General features: G+C 43.6%; 1 protein-coding gene across 1 annotated transcript in view; it reads left to right on the top strand.

Annotated features, from left to right (window-relative positions):
* Positions 1–23,342, top strand: part of LOC147668245 (treslin-like) — a gene marked incomplete at its 5' end in the record, with an annotated part of 63,487 nt that extends 40,145 nt beyond the window's left edge. The window contains 3 exons of the mRNA XM_086948673.1: positions 8,963–9,204; positions 21,875–22,115; positions 22,248–23,342. Of these exons, the coding sequence (XP_086804799.1) occupies positions 8,963–9,204; positions 21,875–22,115; positions 22,248–22,378 (614 nt within the window). The remainder of the gene's footprint in view (positions 1–8,962; positions 9,205–21,874; positions 22,116–22,247) is intronic.
* Between the last annotated feature and the right edge of the window lie 367 nt (positions 23,343–23,709).

Here is a 23,709-nt window from a genome sequence, read left to right as displayed (position 1 = left end):
GTAAATATAAGTGTGCAGGAACCGGCAACAGGAGACCAAGTGGAAAAGATGCCACCTCCCCGCCAATTGCTGAGACTGGCACCAAATATTTAACTACCACTTCCCTGGCAAGCGAGCCTCTGTAAGGTAAGGTGTCAGGTCAGCTAGATAGTCGGAGAGAGCATGGATTTGATGCGGGAAAGGCTGGGGACGGAAACCCTGCTGTTGCTGATCTCAGTGGGCACAGTGGTATCCCTCAGTCGCTGATTCAGTCAGATCCCTTGGTAGTGATTGAGAATCCGATTTTATGGCAGAAACCAGGCATTATGGGAGATGGAGTTTCTTTAACGATCAGGTAAAGGATGTAATGGAGGTGACCCCTCAGGGCTTTGCTGGTCTGGAACCCACTTCATCAATGTCTAAAGAAGAGGAGTCTGCTGACAATTTTTTTCTCTTTATCAGACCACGCTAGTCTGTCTGGCGGAGAGAGTAATGGTAAAGACTGGGCTGCACAGGAGAGCGACACTAGCAATGTGCAATGGGAGGAGGAAGGCAGTGATACGGCTCAGACAGATACAGTTCACAAAATAAGAGCCATGCTCTTCCCCAGAGCATGGCTCATCTGAATTGTAATGGTAACGGTAACGAGCCGTCTCGGGGGAGGCACCGATGACTATTAAGCATGTTAATCTTAATGGCTCTGAAGAAATGACGCTGTCAACAATATATCAGAGCATCATAGCTCATCGGGCGGACACCAGAGCAGAGAGCTCTCGGACACAAGGGGCGTGTCGCAAACTACAGAATTCGATGCAACGGATGGCGAAGACATGCTCTGATTTTGCGATCAGAATTACCGAAGCTGAGACACAGATTTCGCAATTAGAGGATGAGCTGGTTGTACAGAAAAACTTGACAGAATCTTTTAAAACGGGTCCTGGGTATTCCCGAAAGCAAAGAGGCTGAGGATCCTCAGCAGTATGTGATTGAACGCTTTGAGGAGGCATTTCCTGAATTACAACAGTGGGATTGGAAAGTGCAAGTTCAGAGGGCTCATCGATTCCCTGTTAACCAGCGTAAGAAGACCTGATAACAGACCACAGACTATTCTTATCTGCCTGAATAATTTTTTGACTAGGGAGGCTCTCTATGACTTGGCCAGGTCAGGCCGGACCGGAAACGAATGGCAAAAAGCTGTGATTTCTTCATTAGGCCTGAATTTTGTCAGGCCACTGTTGAAAAGAGGTGGCTTTTGCGTCAACTAAAACCAGTCTTTCAGGCAAAGGGGGTACCGGCCTTTCTTCTTAATCCAGCCAAAGTGAAGGTGGTCCATCAAGGACAGACCCATTATTTTCTGTCTGAGATTAAAGCCAAAGAATTTTGGCTCTCATTATAATGCTGGAAGGATTATACACCTATGATTGAGGGATTTTGTTTTTCCTTTTTTCTATATTTTCTCTCAAACCGGTTTTCCATCAGGGTCTAAAAGGCTATTAGCAATATTGGAGATTTAATTGCAGAGCAGATAACAGTACTGATATTCTAGGAGTGGGGGGTATGTTGTAGTAGGGAGGGTGGAGGTTCAGCTCAGCATCACCTGGGACTCTTAGTTCCCATGCCTCATGTGGTGGGTGGCGGGGGAGGGAAGGGGAAGAGGGTGGTGGGGGGAAGGGTGGGATTGGGGGGGGGGGTGGTGTAATGTTGTTGTTTTCATTGCTGTTTACATTTTCTCATGAGGATATTTGTTTAATGGTTACTGTTGACACAATCTGAACGTGTTTTGCTTCTAACGCCTAGGCCCGGTGATAAATCTGATCCACTACAAAAATGACAGGTAGAAGGGGAGGAATATCACTATGCTCATGGAATATGTGTGGATTAATTAACAGGAAAAAATGGGATTTTTGGCTAAATGCATACAGCTCATGCAGATAGATATTTTTTGTCTACAAGAAACCCACATCCCCTGTAGCAAAAGTGGCTGGTTGCGGAAATGTGGTTTAGATCTGGTGGCATATACACGGCAGAACACTACTATTAGGGGTGTGGCTGTATTCGCACGCTGTCGGAGAGTTAAGGAGGACCAATTTGGGCGCTAGGTAATTGTCGAATTTATAATCAATAGAGTGCCCTTTACAATTTGCTCCAATTATGGATCAAATATGGATGATCCTGAAGTTTTAAACTTCTTAAGTATGGAACTTGCGACGTGGCCATACCCATTAATTCTCTGCTGGGATTTGAATATATCTGGTGAATTTCTTCCTGTTCTTTTGTTTTTTAGTTTAAAATTTTACATTGTTAATGAAGATTCCATTGAACTATAGCATTACTTTGATTTTTGTAATTTTCAGTGAATATATATCTGTATATGTGTATGTATATTATATAAATGTGATCAAGGCCATTTTGGTGCGTCCGAAACGCGCCATGTACATTTCAGCTAATATTCAAAAAATTGATTTATTTTTTTGCACCGCATCAAATGGAGTCTGTGCCCGCTTCTTGTGAAGTTTGACATTATCGGAATTACTTTCATCTCTGTCTGTCTGTCTATCTATCTATCTATCTATCTATCTATCTATCTATCTATCTATCTATCTTTCAATTGCAGATTATTCAGGTTGTCTTTATTCCACGTTAGACACACCTCGTATCGGCCTACACGGCGGCCTTGATCACACAAAGTTTACCTGCCAATAGGTGGCCTTATCTTTCCAGAGGTCAAACTAACATCAAAGAAAGACTCCTAGTTCATAACATTATGTAATACTGTTTTTTTTAACTTAAGTTTCAATCACTTGGCATTTTTACCTCAGTATGGCATCAACCTTTTGAGACTGAGAGGACATGATTTGTGAAATATATAGATTGTAAGGTAGGATGTGCTTATAACAAACTTTAAATGTTCCTTTGAGCAAAATAAAACAACATTTCATCTGTAGGTTAAAGACAAGTGTCAAAGTAAACTGCTAAATTTGTCTACTCAAACTAAATATAATATCAAAACTGCAGGCAAGTACCCGATTACTATGCTTGTGACCGGACAATAATTAATTTGCTCCTATAACTACAGCACATATTTACTAGTCTCCACACATTCGATCAGTGAATCATATTTCACATTCAACAACTATAATTCCGGATAGTGCCTTATGATGCCACTTTACTATTCTAAACTCCTGGAAGCAGGCCATCTTAAACAAGGAGTCAGTTAGGTTACATCTTATTTTCATCAACACCTTAAATGCTTATGGATTACCACAGTTATCTCACCATAGATATTAAAGACAGGAATGGAATTCTTCATCAAAGTTAAGCCCATTAGGTGTTCTACTGTTGAGTGTGAGAATGCACCTTGTCTCAAGCTCGCGTAATGTTCTTACACGATCATTACTCCTCCTATTTGTCAGGACTGTGTCTACCACAAAGTATTTAGCTTGTGTAGGATCTTTTTGATGCATGATCTCCTTGTCGAGCTACGGCGTATGACCTGTCCGCATTAGTGATCGCCCTCATGTTGCAGGATTATTTTTTGAACCTGTAATGTTGTGTTTCCTACATACTGCAAACTGCATGTGCAGGTTAGCACGTAGACCGCAAACTCAGTCTTACAGTTGTAGGCCCCCTTGATCTTCACCTTCCTACCTCCAAATGGAGTTGAATAAACTGTGGTGTTCTGACCTATACTGCATGCTCTTCATCTGCTACACTTCTTAAAGTCAGGTGAAGGTCTTTACCACCCTAGTTCACGTTCAATTTCCGTGCTTGTTTTAAAAATCGCATTTCGCATTGACCAGATCCCTAAATTCTTTATTTTGGGTATTGTATGTAGTGAGCAATCGCATCTTGGGTTCTATCTCCTCCTTCCTTTTTGGAAAATATGATCGCCTCATGTTTTCTCCTATTAGCTAAATGCTGTGCTTCCTCTAGAATTTTTTCCCCTGTAGCCACTCTTATGAAATCTGACTCATCTCATTCTGACACTTGATTAATTCACTTTGTGTGCTGCAATTTCTATTTGCTCGCAACATTTCACCATATGGAATGCTTTGTTTAGTATGGGCCGGTAGAAAGCTCGATGCATGCAGGATTGTATTCCCTAGTGTCTCCTTCCTGTAAAGTCTGGTCTCAAGTTTCCCTGCCTCAATATACACCTATAGATCCAGAAATGTTACACTGCTTTTACTGATGGTTACGTGAATTCCAAATTTAAATCATTGTTATTTAGATGGTTAACAAACTGTTCTGCGGAGTTGGTAGTTCCTCTCCAGATCACAATAAATCGTCTATAAATCTGGCACACAATACTATGTGGTTTTCCCACGTTTGTGTGTGTTCTCTGCGGAGCACCTGTTCCTCCCACCAGCCAACCTGCAAGCATGAACAACTGGGGGCAAAACAGGTGCCCATCACAGTCCCCCGCTTCTACTGATAAAGATCACCCTCAAATAAAAAGTTGTCTTTCAGGCACTTCTTTGCCATGGCCATCAACATTTGGGTGTGCTTGCATAAGCTTACTGGTCTGTCACTTAGGAAATATTGCATGACTCTCAAACCATCGTTGTGGGCAATGCTGGTGTAGAGGGACATTATGTCCAGTGCTATACACAGACCCCACACTCCCCCCCCCTCAGTAGGTAGTGATAGTTATGACCTAGTTTGCATAGGAAGTGTTTTTTGGCTTGCTTATACCTTTGGGCTGTTTGATGAATCCTAGCGATATTTTCCCCCAAAAAGTGACTTCCTTATTGTAGTTGTGCATGGTAGTTTCAGGGTATCCATCAAGCTTGGGCCGAGAAAAGGGGGGGGGGGGGGGGGTGGAAAAAAGCGCATTTCCCTTGTTTATTCCCATAGATATCTTAGACACAACTACAGCTCCAACGGCTGGATAAAATAACACCAAATTTGGCAGAGAGGTAGCCCTTGGTCCAGAAAGAGCCCTTTTTGTGATTTGGTTTAGATGCATTAACTAGTTTTTAAGATATTAAAATAAAAACAAATTTGTACGTCTAGAGATGCGGACCCGCCACCAATCTAACCGATCTTGTGCAAAGGTCTAATTGCCTACCAACACTTCAACCAGGAAGTGCTGGCATCCTTATTGAGAATTAGACTCAGCAGAGTCCTAAACAAAAAGATTCTTATCTGGTTTCTCTTAGTGGCTTTTTTTTTATTTTGGTCTTATTTAACTGATAAATATTCCTCTTTATTTTGAAATTGGTTATGAAATTGTATTGTTTTAATACTTTTTTCCTACTATGTATACATTGCACATTGCCTTGGATTTAATCCTGATTGCCTTGTATCACATTACCAGAGATTGAGCATAGGTTTTTTTTTGTTTGACATCTGGAAGGTGGTAGCCTTATCCATTGTAAGGATCCACACCCAATAATAATCCATGTGCCAGTGGTGACAGTGCTTTTATTTTTAACTTTTTCTTCTCATTAATTTCCATCTTTCTTGCTTTTTGCTTTTTCCCTTCTGGCTGCATTTCCTTTTTTGTCTTTTTCTTTCTTTCTTTTTTTTCTTGCCTTTTTTTCCTTTCATGCCTTCTTTCTCAAAGGGAAGAAGCTAGTCGCGAGTGACAGACCATTTGGCTTTTTTACATCTGTGTTGAGAAAGACGTTTTGTTTTTTTCTAAAATTATGTGTTTAACATAGTTAGTCATAGGGATTTTCAGCCATAAGTCATCAATTTGTCTGTGGTGTTCATTCACATTTTTGTCTCCCTCCCCCCACACCCACCTCCACTATGTGCCATGGTGCAATACGGCAGCCCGTTTCAGCAATTGACTGACTGACTTGACTAGGAGTTACGGCATGCTGTAATTTCCCTGGGAGCACATCGACAAAGTACTTCATTTCAGTGCCAGGGAGTCCCATGACAAATAAAAACATTTTTGCATTCTGCCAATGATTTTGTAAAAAAAAAATCGGAGTTTTAGATAGATGAGGGCCTGGTAGCTTCCCAAAGAATAACGTTTTGCAAAAACCATAGCAAAACAAGTACTTCCCAAAGGCTAACTGATAACACCAGACCTTTTAGCTTTCCCAAAGCTTGCCCATTGTGTTCCTACCATACTTCAATTGATGAGGTGAAATGTAGGAATAAAAAAGGGGTATAAAGGAAAGCTTTGCATCTACCCAAGGATCAGAGTTTAGGAGTATGGATTGATTGTACTTCTTGGATGTTGATATTTGCCATAATATCTGGTAATTTTGAGGGCATTTTACAAAATGTGTTTGGAACCCGTACATAAATATGAAAAATTCAGTAGAGAATAATGTGCTACTATTGTGTTCCCATACTTTTCCAGACACAAATGTGGCCGTGTACCTATCTCGGATTTGGAAAGGGCCCAAAATGCAACATGGAAACATCAGGAGTTTTCCTTTGAACTTCAAACATTATGGGAATGTAGGTTGTTGCAGTATTTGAACATGGGATAGGAAAGCGTGACGAAGATGCCAACCAATTTTGAGCAATGAGTGGTCTCGAAACCCTTTTTACATTTAGGATACAATAGATTTAGGATACAATAGATTTAGGATACAATAGATTTAGGATACAATAGATTTAGGATACAATAGGTTTAAATACAATAGATTTTAGATACAATAGATTTTAGATACAATAGATTTTAGATACAATAGATTTTAGATACAATAGATTTTAGATACAATAGATTTTAGATACAATAGATTTTAGATACAGTAGATTTGATAAGAGGCTTATAGCCCCAGATTTCTCACCATAGAATATTCCCCAGGCGTCCGACTTTATCAATTTTCCAGCATGTATTTTGATGAGCGGTACCCCTGTGTACCTGTAGGTGGTGTAGTTCAGCTCCGTGTACCACTGGAAGGGACATGCACAGTGCTTATATAGGTGCCACCTCAGCGTACAGATATCTGTTCTTTACTTTCCGTGCCAGTTTATGCAGATCTAGAGAGAGCCACCCAGTCACTTTTTGACTGGCCTTTGTTCAACCTTTTGGTGAAGACATTTTGGGATTTAGTCTCCTGGTGTGCAGGATGTCCACTAGATAGGAAGGTTTTAGACCATGCTGCGCCTATCACGAGAGATGCTGGTGACAGATCAGCAGTTGGTTTACCTCTAGTGTCTTGAGCGTGATCACAACACCAAGACATACAAGGACTGCTGCCCCATACATCCCAACGCGCTGAGGAGCTATCCTCAAGCTCCGTGCTGCCCGTCTAATGACTCCAAGAAGCTCTAAATGTATGTCACGAGTAACGTAACAAGATTGTTCGTGAAGTCATGCCTGACGATCGTCATCACACTTCTAGTCATCGGGTAAGTCCCAGAAAAATAAGTAAAATATTTTTGACTGCGCTGTGCAACTGCAAGGAAGAGTCTCTCGGATGTCGGCACTCTCGGGATGGAGCCTGCGTCTGTTTCTCCCAGAATTTCAGGGAGGCAGAGTGCCCCTATCCAATTTAAGGAATTCTATGAGGCCCTGCACCTCATTGTTGGGTGGACCGGACACTCTGGATTTTCCTCAGGCCCCACCTGTCCAGGAGGGGCCCCTACTATTCTTCTGCTGACAGGTCAGCCCCCCAGTTGGGTCCCTAAGATCTACTGAGTAATCTAGAGCGGTGCTAGTTGAATGACCTTGATCTTCCCTGTTGCCCACATCAGCGCTGACACCATCAATACTTGGTGGCGCTGCCCTCATCATTATTTCCTACTCCAATACGGAGCCAGACCAGCCTCATCCAACTCTGTCCTCGACTTCCTATATCGGAGCCAGGGCCTTATTAATAACACCTGGTATGAGGGTCTGCAGATGTCAGTGAACTGGTCACCTCCCCAGACACTGGCCTGGTCTCTACCCCTACCCTGGCTATATGGGAGGGTGCCTCATTTGCAGTGGTGGTGCAAAGGGTCGGCTGAGGTCCTAACCTTACCCTACCCTCAGTGGCAGTCAAGACAAACGTCTTGCCAGAGGTGCTTCAGCCGGGATTTGCCCCCACAGAACCCTAGCTCCCATTTAATGACACCCTAGCTCTATCTCACCGCAGATACCTCACTGCCCTCCCACTTTTCCATTCTGTGGCATGGTCTTTCTTAATATGTACAAAGGTCCTAAAGTTAGTACTCAGCACACTAATAGCAACATTTGTTCACACTTCGCCCCTGAGGGTACAGAAAATGTAGAATAAGAAACCGATGTCCGTGCACAGGAGTTTTGATTGAATGCAGCTATGCTCCGCCACTTTCTGAGTGGTACAGAGTTAACACAAAACTGTCTGCCACCACCTAGGAGCACACTAGAGCATTGCTGTAGAAAGGTTTCTTGGTCCAGTCTGGTGACTAATCTGTGGTTAGAGTGTTCACCAGATAGAACGTTATCAAACATAAGTAACCCGTTCTACTTCAAGTAAGACTTTTTTCGCATAGGATTCATCTTATTGTGTACACGTCTTTTCTGCTGCATGACAAAACTGTACTTAATGGGGGGCATCTATGTTATTGTCGTCAAGTAATTTACATTCTAAAAAGTAATTTGTGCACTTTTTGCTCTTTTCAACTGTGCTAAAAATATAACGCAATTAAAAACCTATTAAAGAATTATCTGGGTGATTTAAGATGCTTTTTATGCTTCGTGTTTTCTGTGATACTTTACCTTTTTTTCCATCCATGTGTAGATAACTTTTTTAACTACCTGCTCAAGGCCAATTTACGATCTTTGTTTCGTTTCATAAATGGACGTGGGATTGGGTCTTGTTTTTTGTTTTAACAAAAGATGTGGGCGAGAATTAAAGTTAAAAATGTATTTATTGAAGTCGGTGGGCTGTTAAAGTCCTTGCCGAGTAAGTGGTTAAGTCTTTGTTTAATTATTCAATTGTATTTTAAATCATGCATTGCTGGTCTGACTTAGTAAAAGTAGAGTGGGAAAAAAAACCTTAAACCTTCTGTTTTGCTAAAACCTGTTGTCTATTTTGTACGTAAGGCATGCCAGGACAGTGGAATTATTCTACAGTTTTCTTGGAACCTGTATCGATGAACCAGCGCTTTCTGCAGCATCCAGTGACCATTACTTTGAAGGGAACCGTTAAGGATTGGAATTTGCAAAATACGTGCACTTTGAGGACAGACAGCTGGGTGCTACGCCATTCTAATCTACAAGATTTTGAAGTTGGGGCTCTATTTCTACAGATTTTACAAAGACTCTCTGCTGAACATTTGCATATGGTAAATTTGGTTCGTAATACGTTTCCATCAATTGTCTTAGTGATGTCATTTAATATCAAAACGTGTAAGGACAGGGTCTTTAGGTGTGGCCTAGATACAGCGTTAGCTATTTTTCTAGCCTTATGTTTTCCCATTCGTAAATATAGTTTACTTTCGATCAGCTTGCTTAATTCATTTTTCTCCGCGTGTCATTCAACACTTAGCTACAGCCACCACAGCCTACATCATTAGGTAATGGGTCAGCCCACTTCAGACACTGGTGCTCTCTACTGTGAGTGACGAAATTGCGCTCTTGTAGATGGGCACATACACTTGGAAAGTAATTAAATTCAGTGTTCTGGTTGGTAGGCTAGACTCTGCTTTTTTGTTTGTTTTTTAATTGTATAGGGTTCATTTTGCCTATTTTTATAATGTATTTTTTATTTTACATGTTTATGTATTTGTTTTTTACAAACGTGAACGCTACCTCTAAACCTCTTATTTTTATATTTTAGCACGGGAACACTCCGTTGGAGTAACCAGGTGCTCTAAGAGCTGAATAATATTTCTTTCCAAATATTTAAAATTATTATTTAAAATTGCAGACTTGCCAAAGCTAGACCTCTTGGCTTTTGCCAATGCTTCTTTATTAAATAAATTGCAAGATCCAATTGATATAAGCATGTTATTTGTCTGTAGGAAAACCTTCCCCTTTGCCAAGGAAAATTGAAGCAGAAATTGTTCAGAGAAGATTAGCTCTCTATCCAGAAAATCTTATAATTGTCACTTGAGGGTTTCACAGTGTTCTAAAGTTCTTGAATTCCATACAGCATTCTCAATACCAGTGTGCTTTCATTGAAAGTTCAGAGCACATAGTATTTATAATGTAAGTTGTGAACGGTGCTACACTCTAAAGTTAATCTCCTCAACGTGAAGTTGATCCATGATTTATCCAGTAAAATTCAGTTTGGCACCACTTAGCTAGAATATAAATATTACACAGTGGTGTATGCCACTGTCTAGGTCTAGTTAGGACCTAGTTACTATGGGAAATGGATATTTTTGGTTTGCTAATACGTTTTTTCCAAAAAAAAAAGTTATTCACCTCCGCTCCTTCCTTGAAAATTTCAAGGTGATCCATCAAGCAACGGCCAAAGCACAAAGGGGGGAGAAAGGGTCCTTTCACAATGTAATTTCCATAGGGAATTTTAAATGCAACTAACCCAGAGCTACTGAATGAACTTAAAGCAAATTTGGCAGAAAGCTAGATCTTTGACAAGAATGGGTGCTTTTTAAAATTTTTTATTTTGTTTATGTGGTGTAAATCCGATCAGAAGTTTTTAGCAAATTTAGGTTCAAAATGTAAAGATATCTGGACAGTTGGGCTCGCGGACTCTCGCAGGAATCCCGCAGGCATGCAGCTTCAAATGATAGAACGGTCATATTGTCCTAAGGGGCTTTTTTTTCCTGTTAACCCCTGGCTCACGTGGAACCTAGAAGCTCCTCTGGGAGCGTACACCCTGATTGGCCGGCTGCAACTTGAAGAGAAATGTTGTCTGCCATTGCCATTGCAGGACAAGAGGACTATTGATCTGTGGGACTCTCATGGGCGCTAGCATGGCCTCTTGCAAGATTAGAACCCCCCCCTTTTTAAAATCTATTTTAACAAAACAGGGGGAGGCATGACTATATGGTGGGTTAGTAGCAGACAGACTAGTCTGCGGCCAGTCCACGCTGTGCCAAGAGAATAGCTTTGAATAGCGTGATAACCTAATAAAGGGACTAATAAAGCACTCAAGGTAGTTCACCTTGTATTCTTAAGTGAGATATCTTAAATTCGAAGATCAAATTATTGAGCTCAATGACTATTATTTCAGATTCTTATTTTTGAGTCCTGAAGAAATGATTATTTGTGAAAATTGTGTTGGCTGTTATCAGATACCCTGAAGGATGGTTGTCATGTATTATTTTGTATGAAGAACTATGTCAAATAGGACATTCAACTGTGACAATGAATAGGCTTCACGAATTGAAGATTCAATTTTGACAAAATAAATTTTTTGAAATCACAGTTCGTTATAAATCTTTTTGGTTACATGAAGCATTGCCAGAAGGTAACCAGTAACCAGAGTTTAGCACCATGCAAGATTTCAATTTCCTATTGAATGTATATCTGTGTGTGTATATATATATATATATATATATATATATATCTATATATCTATATCTCTTAAAACCTTCATAGTATCTCAGGTTATACATAATATTTTAAACGGGGGAAAACCCTGATTTTCTCCAGTTTTGCAGCGTGAATCTTTCTGGATTCACTATGCTGTGCATTATTCCGCGATCTGGTGGTTGGGTCCGGATTCGTAGTCTTTTTTTTTTTTTTTTTTTTTTTTTTTTTTTTTTGTAGCCCAGGTGGGCGTCGACGTCCCACCATTTGGTGCACCTTCGTGACGTCGGCACGCTTCCTGCGGAAGCTCCCACCCTTGGGCGCCATCTCCAGATTCTTTTTTCCGCCGTTGGGTCTGGATCGTCGCACGAAGCTCCGGAGAAGTTTCAGGAGAAAAGAAGGAAATACACAAGTTTTTGGAAGAAAAAGGACCGAGGAAGGTCGGAGAAGAAGACCTCCTAGAACCAGAACGGTGAAGGAGGAAGAAAACATCGAGGTTTTTCGACAGCCACGGAGAAGGAGCGGGCAGGGGACCCCCTGACCGAGCACATGGACAACACTCCATTCAAGTTCTGCCGTAATTGCCACCACAAGTACGCGCAGAAGGACCAGCATCCAGTCTGCAACCTCTGCCTGCCGGTCGACCACTCCAGCGAGGATTGCAACGCCTGTTCAGTCTTCACGCCGAAGACTTTGAGAGTTCGAGAGAGACAGAGGGTGGCCCACCAGACGATGCAAGGGAAAGGGACCACGCCGACGCTTTACGACCTGGGCGCCTCCTCCGAGGAAGAGGAGAACATCGCAGAGGGACCAGATGACTTCACGGTCGTAGAGACCGATGTGAGACGTTCAAAAAAGGTAGGAGAGTCTACGACCCCGAAAACCCAGACAGGGCCTAGAAAGCCTGAGGGAGAATCCCGAAAAACAGAGGCTAAGTCCTCGAAAGGAGCACCGGCGACGAAATTTTCGACGTCCGAAGTTGCATCCTCCGAAAAGCCCAGCGGATCCTTCGAAAAGGACTCTCAGATGGCGAAGACCAGCGAAAAGCATAGGTCGGCGAAGCAGGCCCTCGAGAAGGGACCCGCGAGCGAGAAGACGCTCAAAATGGCCTCCACGTCGAAGGCGCCGTCGAAGAGACCAGCCGAGAAGCTCGACGCCGAGCAGGCGGCTCAGATGGAGAAAAAGAGGAAAAGGCTCGAGGCTGAAATGGAGAGTATGCTCCAGAGGAAGAGAGACTTCGACGAGAAAATGAAGAACTACTCGATTCCCTCGAAGACCGCGACTGCCGCCTCGAGCACCGCAGCGCCAGCTGAAGAGGTAGAGTTGCAGGAGGACTTCGAGGCCGAAGAGCCGCCGAAAACTCCAGACCCCACAGATGAAGGGGAAGAGGAGGACTTCTACCGCTCGGAGGGAGATTACCTCCGCGAGAGCTACTACTCAGAATGCTCGGCGTCCTTGGACGAAGAATGGCAGGATCTCGAGGCCGATAACCCAGAGGAACCTGTGGAGACGTATCCGTCGAGGCCTTCGCCGCCAGATGACATCGGGGCTTACTATGAAGTCGTCAAGAAGGCTGCAACCGTCTACAATGTAAAGTTGGAGGAGGAACAGACAAAGGCAGACTTCCTGCTGGAAACATTGCTCCCCTCACAGACAAAAAGCAGTTTCCTGCCCATGCTGAAGAGCGTCACTGCACAAGGAGCTGAAGCCTTCAAGGAACCGGCTACATGCAGGTCGGTGACCCCGAGGACGGAGAAGAAATACAAGTTCTCCTCCGGGGACCCCCCTTATATCCAGGGAACCGTGGCAGCGGACTCTATTATCGCAGCAACTGCCAGGAGAAGGGCCAACGTGCCAACCACATCTGGTCCACCACCTGATAAGGAAAGCAGGAGGATGGACCTCACTGGAAGGAAAATAGAAAGGAATGCGGCCATGCATTGGAGGATGGCAAACTCCAACGCACTCCTGAATAGACACCAATACCAGCACTGGGATGAGATGAGCCAGTTGCTGAAACACATGCCTGAGGAGTACAGGCAGAGGGCAGCCCACCTCGTCGAGGGGGGAAAGGACATAGCAAACGCATGCCTGAAGACGGCCCTAGACGGGGCAGAAACATCAAGCAGACTGATGGCCATAGGTATCACTGAGAGAAGGCAGGCCTGGCTCAGAATATCAGGGTTCAAGGCAGAAGTACAGAACAACATCCTGAACACCCCCTTCAATGGGGAGACGCTGTTCGGAACAGCGGTGGATGACAAACTGGCCCAGCTGAAGAAAGACAATGAGACAGCCAAATCAATGGGAGCCCTACAATTCAGGGGGATGCGGAGAGGCACCCCCACGAGGAGACCAAATGGTAGAGGTGGAAACCAGCAATCACATTCGCATCAGTCGCACCACCATGGTCAACAAGGGGACAACCAATGGCAACAGGGTCAACAGAGACAGAATTGGAGCTCCCAGAATAGGGGCCAGTCCTTTCGAGGGAGAGGAAACGGACGGGGCCAAAGACGGAGAGGTGGTGATCAACCCCCCCAAAAATGACTCCAAGAAGGGGGAGGCGCTCATCCACCCAAAGCCTCCGGGGGGAGAGCACCTGCAGCTAAGGAGAGGCTCACACAGACACGGCTCAAAAGAACACACAACACCAGTAGGGGGAAGGTTGAGATTTTTCCTACACGAGTGGAGAAAAATAACCACAGACAAGTGGATACTAAACATTATACAACACGGATACTGCATAGAGTTGGAAAGATACCCACCAAGCAGGGGGCCAAAGAGAAGGGGTCACAAGGGCAGAGAACTGCGCCTGCTCCAGGAAGAAGCTCAAGAACTGCTCCTCAAAGAGGCCATAGAGCCTGTCCCGCAAAGAGAACGGAACAAGGGAGTGTACTCAAACTACTTCCTAGTACCAAAGGCGGACGAAAGCCTAAGACCCATCTTGGACCTACGCTTCCTGAACACCTACGTAAAAACTCAAAAGTTCAAGATGACTTCCCTGCAAGAGGTCATCCCACAAATAAGGCCCGGGGACTACTTGTCCACAATAGACCTAAAAGACGCATACCTGCACATCCCCATGAACAGGAAACACAAACACTTGTTAAGATTCAAGGTGAACAAAGACCACTATCAGTTCACGACCCTGGCTTTCGGGCTCAAGTCAGCACCAAGGGTCTTTACCAAATGCCTCGCGGCGGTGGCCGCACACCTGCGAAGGGAGGGTATACACGTGTACCCCTACCTGGACGACTGGCTTGTGAAAGCAAGCTCTTACACGAGGTGCAAAGCCCACGCAGAACAGGTCACAAGAACGCTCACGAACCTGGGCTTCTCCATCCACTGGAGGAAGTGCTCCATGGACCCAGAACAAGTAAAAATCTTCCTGGGAGCCCTGATCAACACTGTCGAATGCAGAGTGACACCCAGCGAGAAGAGAACACTCAGCCTGCTGAGGGAGTAACGTCACTACCAGAAGGGGCAAGTTCTGACAGTGAGGACGGTGAGCAAGATCTTGGGGATGATGGCGTCATGCATCCACCTGGTCCCCAATGTTCGCCTAAAGATGAGACCACTACAGGAGTGGCTGCAACAACAATGGTCACAAGCAGAAGGAAGTTGGGAAGATCTAGTGGTTGTTACGCACAATGTGCAGGAGGAGATGACATGGTGGACGAAGGAGAATATAACGATGGGGAAGCCTCTAACGCCACCGGACCCAACTGTGACCATCACCACAGACGCATCCCAGAAAGGATGGGGCGCACACATGAACAGGCTCAGAGTGAGGGGTCTGTGGAACCCAGGAGATGCGGTCAAGCACATCAACTACCTGGAACTGAAAACAGTGTTGCTGGCCCTCAAGGCCTTCCAAAAGCACCTTTACAACAAAAAAGTGTTGATACAGACAGACAACACCACGACGATGTTTTACATCAACAAGCAAGGGGGGACTCAGTCATTCCCTCTGTCGAGCTTGGCTCAAGAAATATGGAGATGGGCGATCCCAACCAGGATAGACCTGCTGGCCATACACCTGCCAGGAAAGGACAATGTGGAAGCGGATTGGCTCAGCAGGCAAGCATCAGTGTCCCACGAATGGGAACTGAACAACCAAGAGACAGAGAACCTGTTCAGGAGGTGGGGCACACCAACAATAGACCTGTTTGCAACACGCCGGAATGCAAAATGCCAACACTTTGCATCGAGGGAACAGTAACCAATGTCCCATGGGAATGCCCTATGGATAAGCTGGTCAAAGAAATTTGCCTACGCTTTTCCACCGACGCCACTGATCCCCAGAGTCCTGAACAAGTGCAGGTCGAGCAACATGACTCTCATCCTGGTGGCTCCCCAATGGGCGAGGCAGACTTGGTACTCCCAGATTATGGAGATGGCGCAGGGCAGAGCACACAGGTTCCCAAAGAGAAGAGACCTTCTCTCCATGGAAGGGGGACAAGTTCTACACCCAGAACCGGAAAGCCTCTGCCTGTCAGCGTGGCTCCTGAGGACTTAGAGTTTGCTCATCTAAAACTGCCAGAGAGCACACTTCGGGTGCTGAGAGAAGCAAGGAGACCCAGTACACGGAAGTGCTATGGGGAGAAATGGAAGAGGTTCACGCAGTGGTGCCATAAGAAACACCTGGAGAAAAAACTGACTAGAGAGTCTACAGTACTCAGATACCTCACGCACCTGATCAAAGCCAAACTAAGCTTGTCCTCGCTGAGGGTTCACCTGGCAGCGATTGTGGCATACACAAGGGGAGAAACGGGGAGAAGTTTCTTCACTTCCAGAGTAGTGAAAAGGTTCTTGGAAGGAGCAAAGAGAATAGCGCCACCCAAGAGGATGCCGCCACCGGCATGGAACTTGAACGTGGTACTGACGGAACTCATGAAGCCGCCGTTTGAACCCATCCATAAAGCGTCACTACAAATACTGACCATGAAGACAGCCTTTCTAGTAGCAATAACGTCGCTACGCAGAGTGAGCGAACTACAAGCTTTAACGCTGCAAGAACCGTACATACAAATACACAGTGACAGGGTCGTGATGAGGACAGACCCGCATTTCATGCCCAAGGTAGTATCTAAATTCCACATGAACCAAAGTATCCAGATCCCTAGCTTCTTCCAGAAGCCCACATCAAATGCGGAGAGGGCGCTCCACACTCTGGATGCAAGGCGGGCAGTAATGCACTATATAGAAAGGACGAAAGAACACAGGAAGACAAAACAATTCTTTGTGTCCTTCGCAAGGAGTCTCCTAGGTAGACCAGTGACTAAGAACACCATAGCAAGATGGATTGCAAAAACAATACAGCTCTGCCACATGCAAGCGGGTGAGGAGCTCACGGAGGGCCCACGAGCCCACTCAACCAGGAAGAAAGGGGCAACAATCGCCTTCCTGGCAAACACGCCCATCCAAGACATATGCCTGGCGGCAACATGGGCTTCAGTGCACACTTTCACTAAACACTATTGCGTAGATGTGCAGATGAACAAGGAAGCACAAGTGGGCCAAAGAGTGCTTCAACATATCTTTAACAACCAACGCTCATCTTCCACCCAGCCGCCACATGAGTGACAAAACCGCTACGAAATCAATGCACAGCATAGTGAATCCAGAAAGATTCACGCTGCAAAACGAATAGTTTCTTACCTGTCGGTGTAGTTTTGCAGCTTGAAGATCTTTCTGGATTCACTAGCGAACCCACCCACCTCCGCCAGAAAGATGAGGCTGGAGAAGGTGGAAGGACATAGAGTAAGATGGAAACGCTTAACAAGACAAATATACGTGAAGAAGTTTACGTTGAAGGAAAGTTTTAATACACCTAGCCATGGATTCACCACAAAGGAGGAAAGAAAAAAGAATCCGAAGATGGCGCCCAAGGGTGGGAGCTTCCGCAGGAAGCGTGCCGACGTCACGAAGGTGCACCAAATGGTGGGACGTCGACGCCCACCTGGGCTACAAAAAAAAAAAAAGAGAAAAAAGACTACGAATCCGGACCCAACCACCAGATCGCGGAATAATGCACAGCATAGTGAATCCAGAAAGATCTTCAAGCTGCAAAACTACACCGACAGGTAAGAAACTATTCGTTATAGGTTTTTCAATTAACCACAACTCTCGCCTCACCCATGTACAGTGTTGACATTAAAATTAAATTTCAGATGTGACTACCTATAATGTAGAATGTCATGAGTGATGTAATATGTGAGGAAATAATCAGTGCATGGTGAACAAGCTTTCTGCAAAGATTTGGTGTAATTCTAATAAACCGTTTGGACTGTAGCACTGGTAAAATTACCCTATGCAAATTGCATGGAGAAATTAGGTTCTGGGGCCCTCCTTTTTTCTTGGCTCCTGCTTGGCAGAGCACCATGAAACTTTCAATGAAGGAGCTGAGGTGGATTAACCTTTTTTGGAAAATTTCGTGAAGAATAGCCAAACGGCACTCATGACTAATTTGTAAGTTGAGTGTCTACCAACAGAAAAGAAGTCGGGTGCACTGATGACAGCAGGTTTTTTTTTTTCTTTTATTCTAATGGATCTTGGATCTGTATTTGTGGAGTCTTTTTTTCTAGCATATATTGAACTTTTTTTCTTTTTCTTTTGAAGAAGGTGAGATTTCTATTGACATGTTGGTTGTTTCAGAAGACATCTGATAACAAGCCACTGTAAGATGCATATGTCTCTGCAGCCTGGGCAGGGAACCAGCTCTGTTTGTTTAATAATGTGCACATATACCAAACTTATGATTGTTCAGGTAGTCTTGAGCCAGACCATGATCTCCAGTGGATCACTCAGTACAATCTAACCTAGCCTTTGGTCTTTAGAAGACCCACAATATGGTGGTAGTCTCAAGGTCAAGAGGGATGTCATAAGAAGTGGAGTCGGGCCACAATTCTTTGGGTGACAAAACAATCACATATTATGATCATGAGTTGATTGCTCTTATTGGGACATATTGCTTTAGATTCCCTACCTTTGTATTTCCCAGGCCTTAGGTTGGATACCAAAACTTTTACGTGAGCAGTAACCATGCATGCTGTCGGGATGCTCCATTTGGCAACGCTGGTGTTGTTGACGTCTGTTGTGATGTCTCAGTAACCTATATAGGCGTCACCTAGGCATGTCAGTTCTTTTCTTTCCACTGCATTTAGTGCTGATCCGGAGAAGAGCTACTCCCCGTCTTTCTTTGACAAACTTTTTTGACCACCTCCAAGCAGAAAGCCAAGAGGCAGAGTACACTCCGCAAAGGAGCACACACATTTGCTGCAGGAAGCACAAGAACTTCTAAGAAAAGAGCCATAGATATAGTACCATACAAAGAACGGAACAAGGGGGTCTACTCCACCTACTTCCTCATACCAAAGGTAGACGGAACCTTACGACCAATTCTAGGCCTAGGATTCTTAAACCGGTTCATAAAAACTCAAAGGTCCAAGATGACATCAGTCCAAGAGGTCATACCACAGTTACCAGTAGGAGATTTCATGGCAACCATCGACTTAAAGCACACTGACTTGCACATCCCCATCAACAGATCACAAACTTCTCCCCAGGTTTATGATCAACAAAACTCACTACCAGTTCAGTGTTGGCATTCGGACTCAAATCTGCACCAAGCGTTTTCGCAAAATGCCTGGCAGCAGTAGCAACACACTTAAGGAGGCAGGGAATACACGTACACCCGTACCTGGATGACTGGCTGGTAAAGGCAAACTCATACAACAAGTACACGTGGAAGTAGTGATACAATCACTACCCCAACTGGGGTTTTTAATTCATTGGGGAAAATCATCAATATAACCAGAACAAGTGAAGATATTCTTAGGGGTGGAGATCAACACCATACAGGCCAAGGTGATTCCTAGTGCAAAGAGAACCTTGGCAATATGTAAGGAGACACGTCTTTACCGCAGTGGGCAAGCTCTGACAGTGAGGAAAGTGAGCAAACTGATAGGAATGATGGCGCCATGCATACATTTGGTCCCAAATATCCACCTGCACATGAGACCATTCCAAGAATGGATCCAGCAACAATGGTCACAAGCGACAGGGAGTTGGGAGGATCTAGTGGTTGTCACGCAAGCAGTACAGCAAGAATTAGCGTGGTGGAACAAAAAGAACATAGCACAAGGGAGACCATTCACACAACCAACTCCAAAAGTGACCATTACAACAGACGCCTCTCAGATGGGGTGGGGAGCGCACACAAACAACCTCAAAGTAAGGGGATTGTGGTCACAACAGGATGCAATAAAGCACATCAACTACCTAGAACTAAAAACAGTGTTGCTAGCCTTAAAAGCCTTTCAGAAACAGGTATATGGACACAGGGTACTAATACAAACAGACAATACAACCACCATGTTCTACATCAACAAGCAAGGAGGGACACAGTCAGTGACACTATCTCTGCTATCACAGGAAATAGGGAGATGTGCAATACCAATACAAATAGACTTGTTAGCGATACATCTACCAGGTAAGGACAATGTGGAAGCAGACCGGCTCAGCAGACAGACGTCCACATCCCACGAATGGGAAATCCACCACCATGAAATCCAAAAGATATTCTACAAATGGGGTACTCTGCAAATAGACCTATTTGCAACACACCAAAATGCCAAAACTACTCATCCCGGCTCTTGCCATCGCGACGGCGATCTGTCCCTCAGAGGTGACACATGCTTTGCGTTGATCTTCACGCCGACGGCGAACATTCTGGGATCTGCTTCTTTTTTGGTGCTGGAAAGTCAGATCAGCGCCGTTTTCAGCGTTCATCATGAGAAGAGGGCTCTTTGTCCGTTGGAGTGCTCCCAAGGCCACTTTTGGGATGACTCTTTCCTCCCTCCAGCAAGGCATGAAGTTTAATCTTCTCCCTGTCATGGAGAATACTTTTGGAGCATGCTGGCAGTAATAAAATCTCTCAGGGTTGTGTGAAGCTGGTAAACACATGATGCACACTGGGTGTGGGTCTGATTTTGCCATCTTCCCACAGGAAGGACATTTATTGAATAAAACTGACATTTCTGACAGAAAAAAGTTGTTAGTCAGAAAAACACTGAACAACTACCAGCAGCCAAAATGTCAAATGTAATAAGAAAAAAACTATTTCTGATTAGAAATAGCCAAAAAAGACGAGCTCAAGTTCCAGGATCCTCACAGAAGGATCCGGAAAAAAGAACTGACCTAACTGTCACATGTGGTGCATGATGGGAGCAGAGGGCTCCTGGAGTTCTTAAAGGAACGGGGTCCAGGTTCTTGAAATCCTTAAAGGCAGGGTGCCAGTGTTTTTTGTTACTCTGATGTTTTTTCTTCTATGCAGCCTATGAGCTTATTGCCTTCTATTACTTGCCTTTTTCCTGAAAATAAAGAGCTGTGTTGGAACACTATTACAGTGTATGTACTCTGTTGCAGTGTTTATATTAGAGATTATTTTCATTTTCTAAAAAATCCATGTATTTTGGCATATTAGCCATTTGGAAGTACATTAGGCTGCATATTTGTGTTTGTATACATGTATTTATGTATGTTTTGGGGGTACTCTCTACTTGTTTGTCCAAACTTACCCATATATATGCCCTGGGATCCCGCATGTGGGCGAGGATTATCCAGGGTTTACGACTTTGATGAGTATACCCCTGGAAGAGAACTAGGATTACAGTTCAGTAACTTAACCTTTATCTGCCTCTTGGTAAATGCATTGTCAGTGACCTTACACTTGGACAAGCCACATACTGTAATATGTAAGCTGCCCCATGTCTAGCTTTCAGAGGTTTTGTAAAATAAAACCTTAATGGTGATGTTATTACAGGGAGGATCGTATGGTGAACAAGGACATAAGATGTGCTAGTGTGTTTGCAGAAACAAATATTCCTGAAGTGTATGTTGTCATTCATAAATCGTCGAAATTGTCACTCTTAAGGAGACCTTCTAAGCCCTCTACACTAGATTCTCACGCTTTGTAATACCTCGACAATCTACACTTATGATTTTAACCCTGCCTAAGGGTCCTCTGAATAAATATATCTCTGGGTACCTCTTGTGTAGTTTTATATAACTTTTTCTCTGTACTGTACTCTACTGAGTCCCCACACACATGCACACCTCATTAAGGTTGAAATAAAAGATCTACCACGAGGAGCTCAGACCGATAATGAAGCATGATACCCACGTGGGTGTGTGAGGGCAATAACTTCCAATAAGGAAGGGAGACCCCCTCACTTTATATAAACTCCAATCATAGGTCCTTTGTATAGGAACATCCACCGCCCCTGTTCACACTCTTAAGGGTAGACCTAATATTTGCCATGAAGTAGGGCTTCCTGGCGCTGTTCCTGCTGTATAAATAATTAACATAAACATTTACACAAAGTTCTCTAAGCAAGGAACTTGAACAACAATGTGCTTTCCATTTGATTTGTGCGGTCTTACTTTGTTGTAATAACTTTCCTGTTTTAGCATGTGTACAGATTTTAAAAGCATATGTTTATGTCCTAGGTTACTGATGTCTCAACTTGTGAAGATATATTGCCTAACACTGCCATACTCTCACCAGTTTCTTATGGTGTTGCACTTCTGACTGTCATCAGCACTTCACAAATAGTTGGACTCGAGAAAATGTTGTCGTGTGGGTCACTGACAGATTCTTCAGAAGATGTGAACTCTGATCTTCCCGATATTGTGAACAGCGTATTAAACCATGTTTACAGTGGCGACGAGGATGATGAACCAAAGTCGGGTAATTGTTGTTTGCACTGACCATTTATCTGTAATGTTAGCAGTCATGCTACTGTAGCTTCTATTTTAATCTTTATTTGCCTTCACTGCCCCCTTCCTTGTGGTGATTTAAGGATTTTCTCTTTCCTTTCAGAAGCTGTTCCAGATTGGGTACAGCAAGAACTTGCTCGAACCAACCCTTGGAATAATTCTATTGTTGAAGGGTGGCATCCATTGTCGAACGTCTTTGGAGCAAGTTCTGATTTAATGGAGTCATTTAGGTAAAATTACGTTTAGTCCTGTCTGCTTCTGTAGCAATATCAGTACTGAGCACAAAGGTCGTTACCAGGCGCCTTGCTCACCTGTGGGAAAACATTATTTCTTATAGAATTACAGTCTGCGACCTTTTGCTTAGGTTTCCTATCTTCACGTACACATTCCTAGATCAGTGTTATGTGGACAATGTTTTAGATTGCCATATTGTTCAACTAATCTTGGTCACATTCCATAGTTTTCCCTTAGCAATAGAGGTAAATCGAACAGCTGTTGCATTAACCTCTTTCAAATGTACAGAGAAAGGATCCATGTTGGGGGACACTGGGCACCTGCTATAGGGATGTATATTTTTCTGGGTTCTCTTCACCCTTTCAAGACAAACTGGTAAAGAACATAGGCTAAATTATGGTAGAAAATACCAGTTACAATTACCACAAAAAAATAAACAGTGTGTAAATAAAATGAAAAGAGGCAACGTTTGTGATGATTAAATTCCTCTTCCTATTGAATTTCTGCTATTTGGAATTGGCACCGCCACCTAAAACTTTACTATTGAGAGAGGTACTGTACATTGTTGCTAACCTGTTTGGTAGAGGCATGCTGCTTCTTGCTCGCAAACCCAAGTACTCCGAGAGCCCACTTTATTATCCGCCAGAGTCCTTAAAGGAGAAACAAGCTTCCTGGATACATACATGTCATACTTTGTCTCAGAGAGTTTAAGATACGTGCCCTGTACTGTTTTCTAGGACAAACATGACAATGTCCCCATAATTACCGAAGGAGCAAAGAAGAATTTCATGAAGATTCTTGCAATCCTACTTGTGACCATGCTTATAACAAATTAAACACCTAAGCTCATCACTGTCCTATATGGCTATATTTTAACGAAAGGCACACTGTCATAATAAGCTAAATATAAGCACATTTGTGTATATATATATTTCATGGTGAAATAAAAGCAGTTTATAATATCAATAAACAATTTGGAGTCCTAGGAACAATGACAAAAAAGTGGAAAGGTGCACCATTGCAGAAACATATGCAAAGCAAACATTGTGACAATATATACTACTATTGGATTGAAAGCAAGCATCATTAGTGAATATATTACATGGGTGAGCACTGAGCAGTCTTATTGATCGTTTGCCCATGGTTTATCACAGATAAGAGGTCTAACTGAATTGTTCCTGTAATTCACAATGCTGAGTAAATTTGAAGGATATTTAGCTTCCCTGCGGAACTAATAATGTTACTTTGATGGTTAACACAGCATTTCAGCTGTCTTTCATTGTTGGTTAAAGAAATGCTTTAATAGAGACAGTGTTGTTCTTGGACTATTA

This window comes from Lissotriton vulgaris, unplaced genomic scaffold (genome assembly GCF_964263255.1).
Source record: "Lissotriton vulgaris unplaced genomic scaffold, aLisVul1.2 SCAFFOLD_6911, whole genome shotgun sequence".
Taxonomy (NCBI): Eukaryota; Metazoa; Chordata; class Amphibia; order Caudata; family Salamandridae; genus Lissotriton; species Lissotriton vulgaris.
This window is presented reverse-complemented; position numbering and strand designations above follow the sequence as displayed.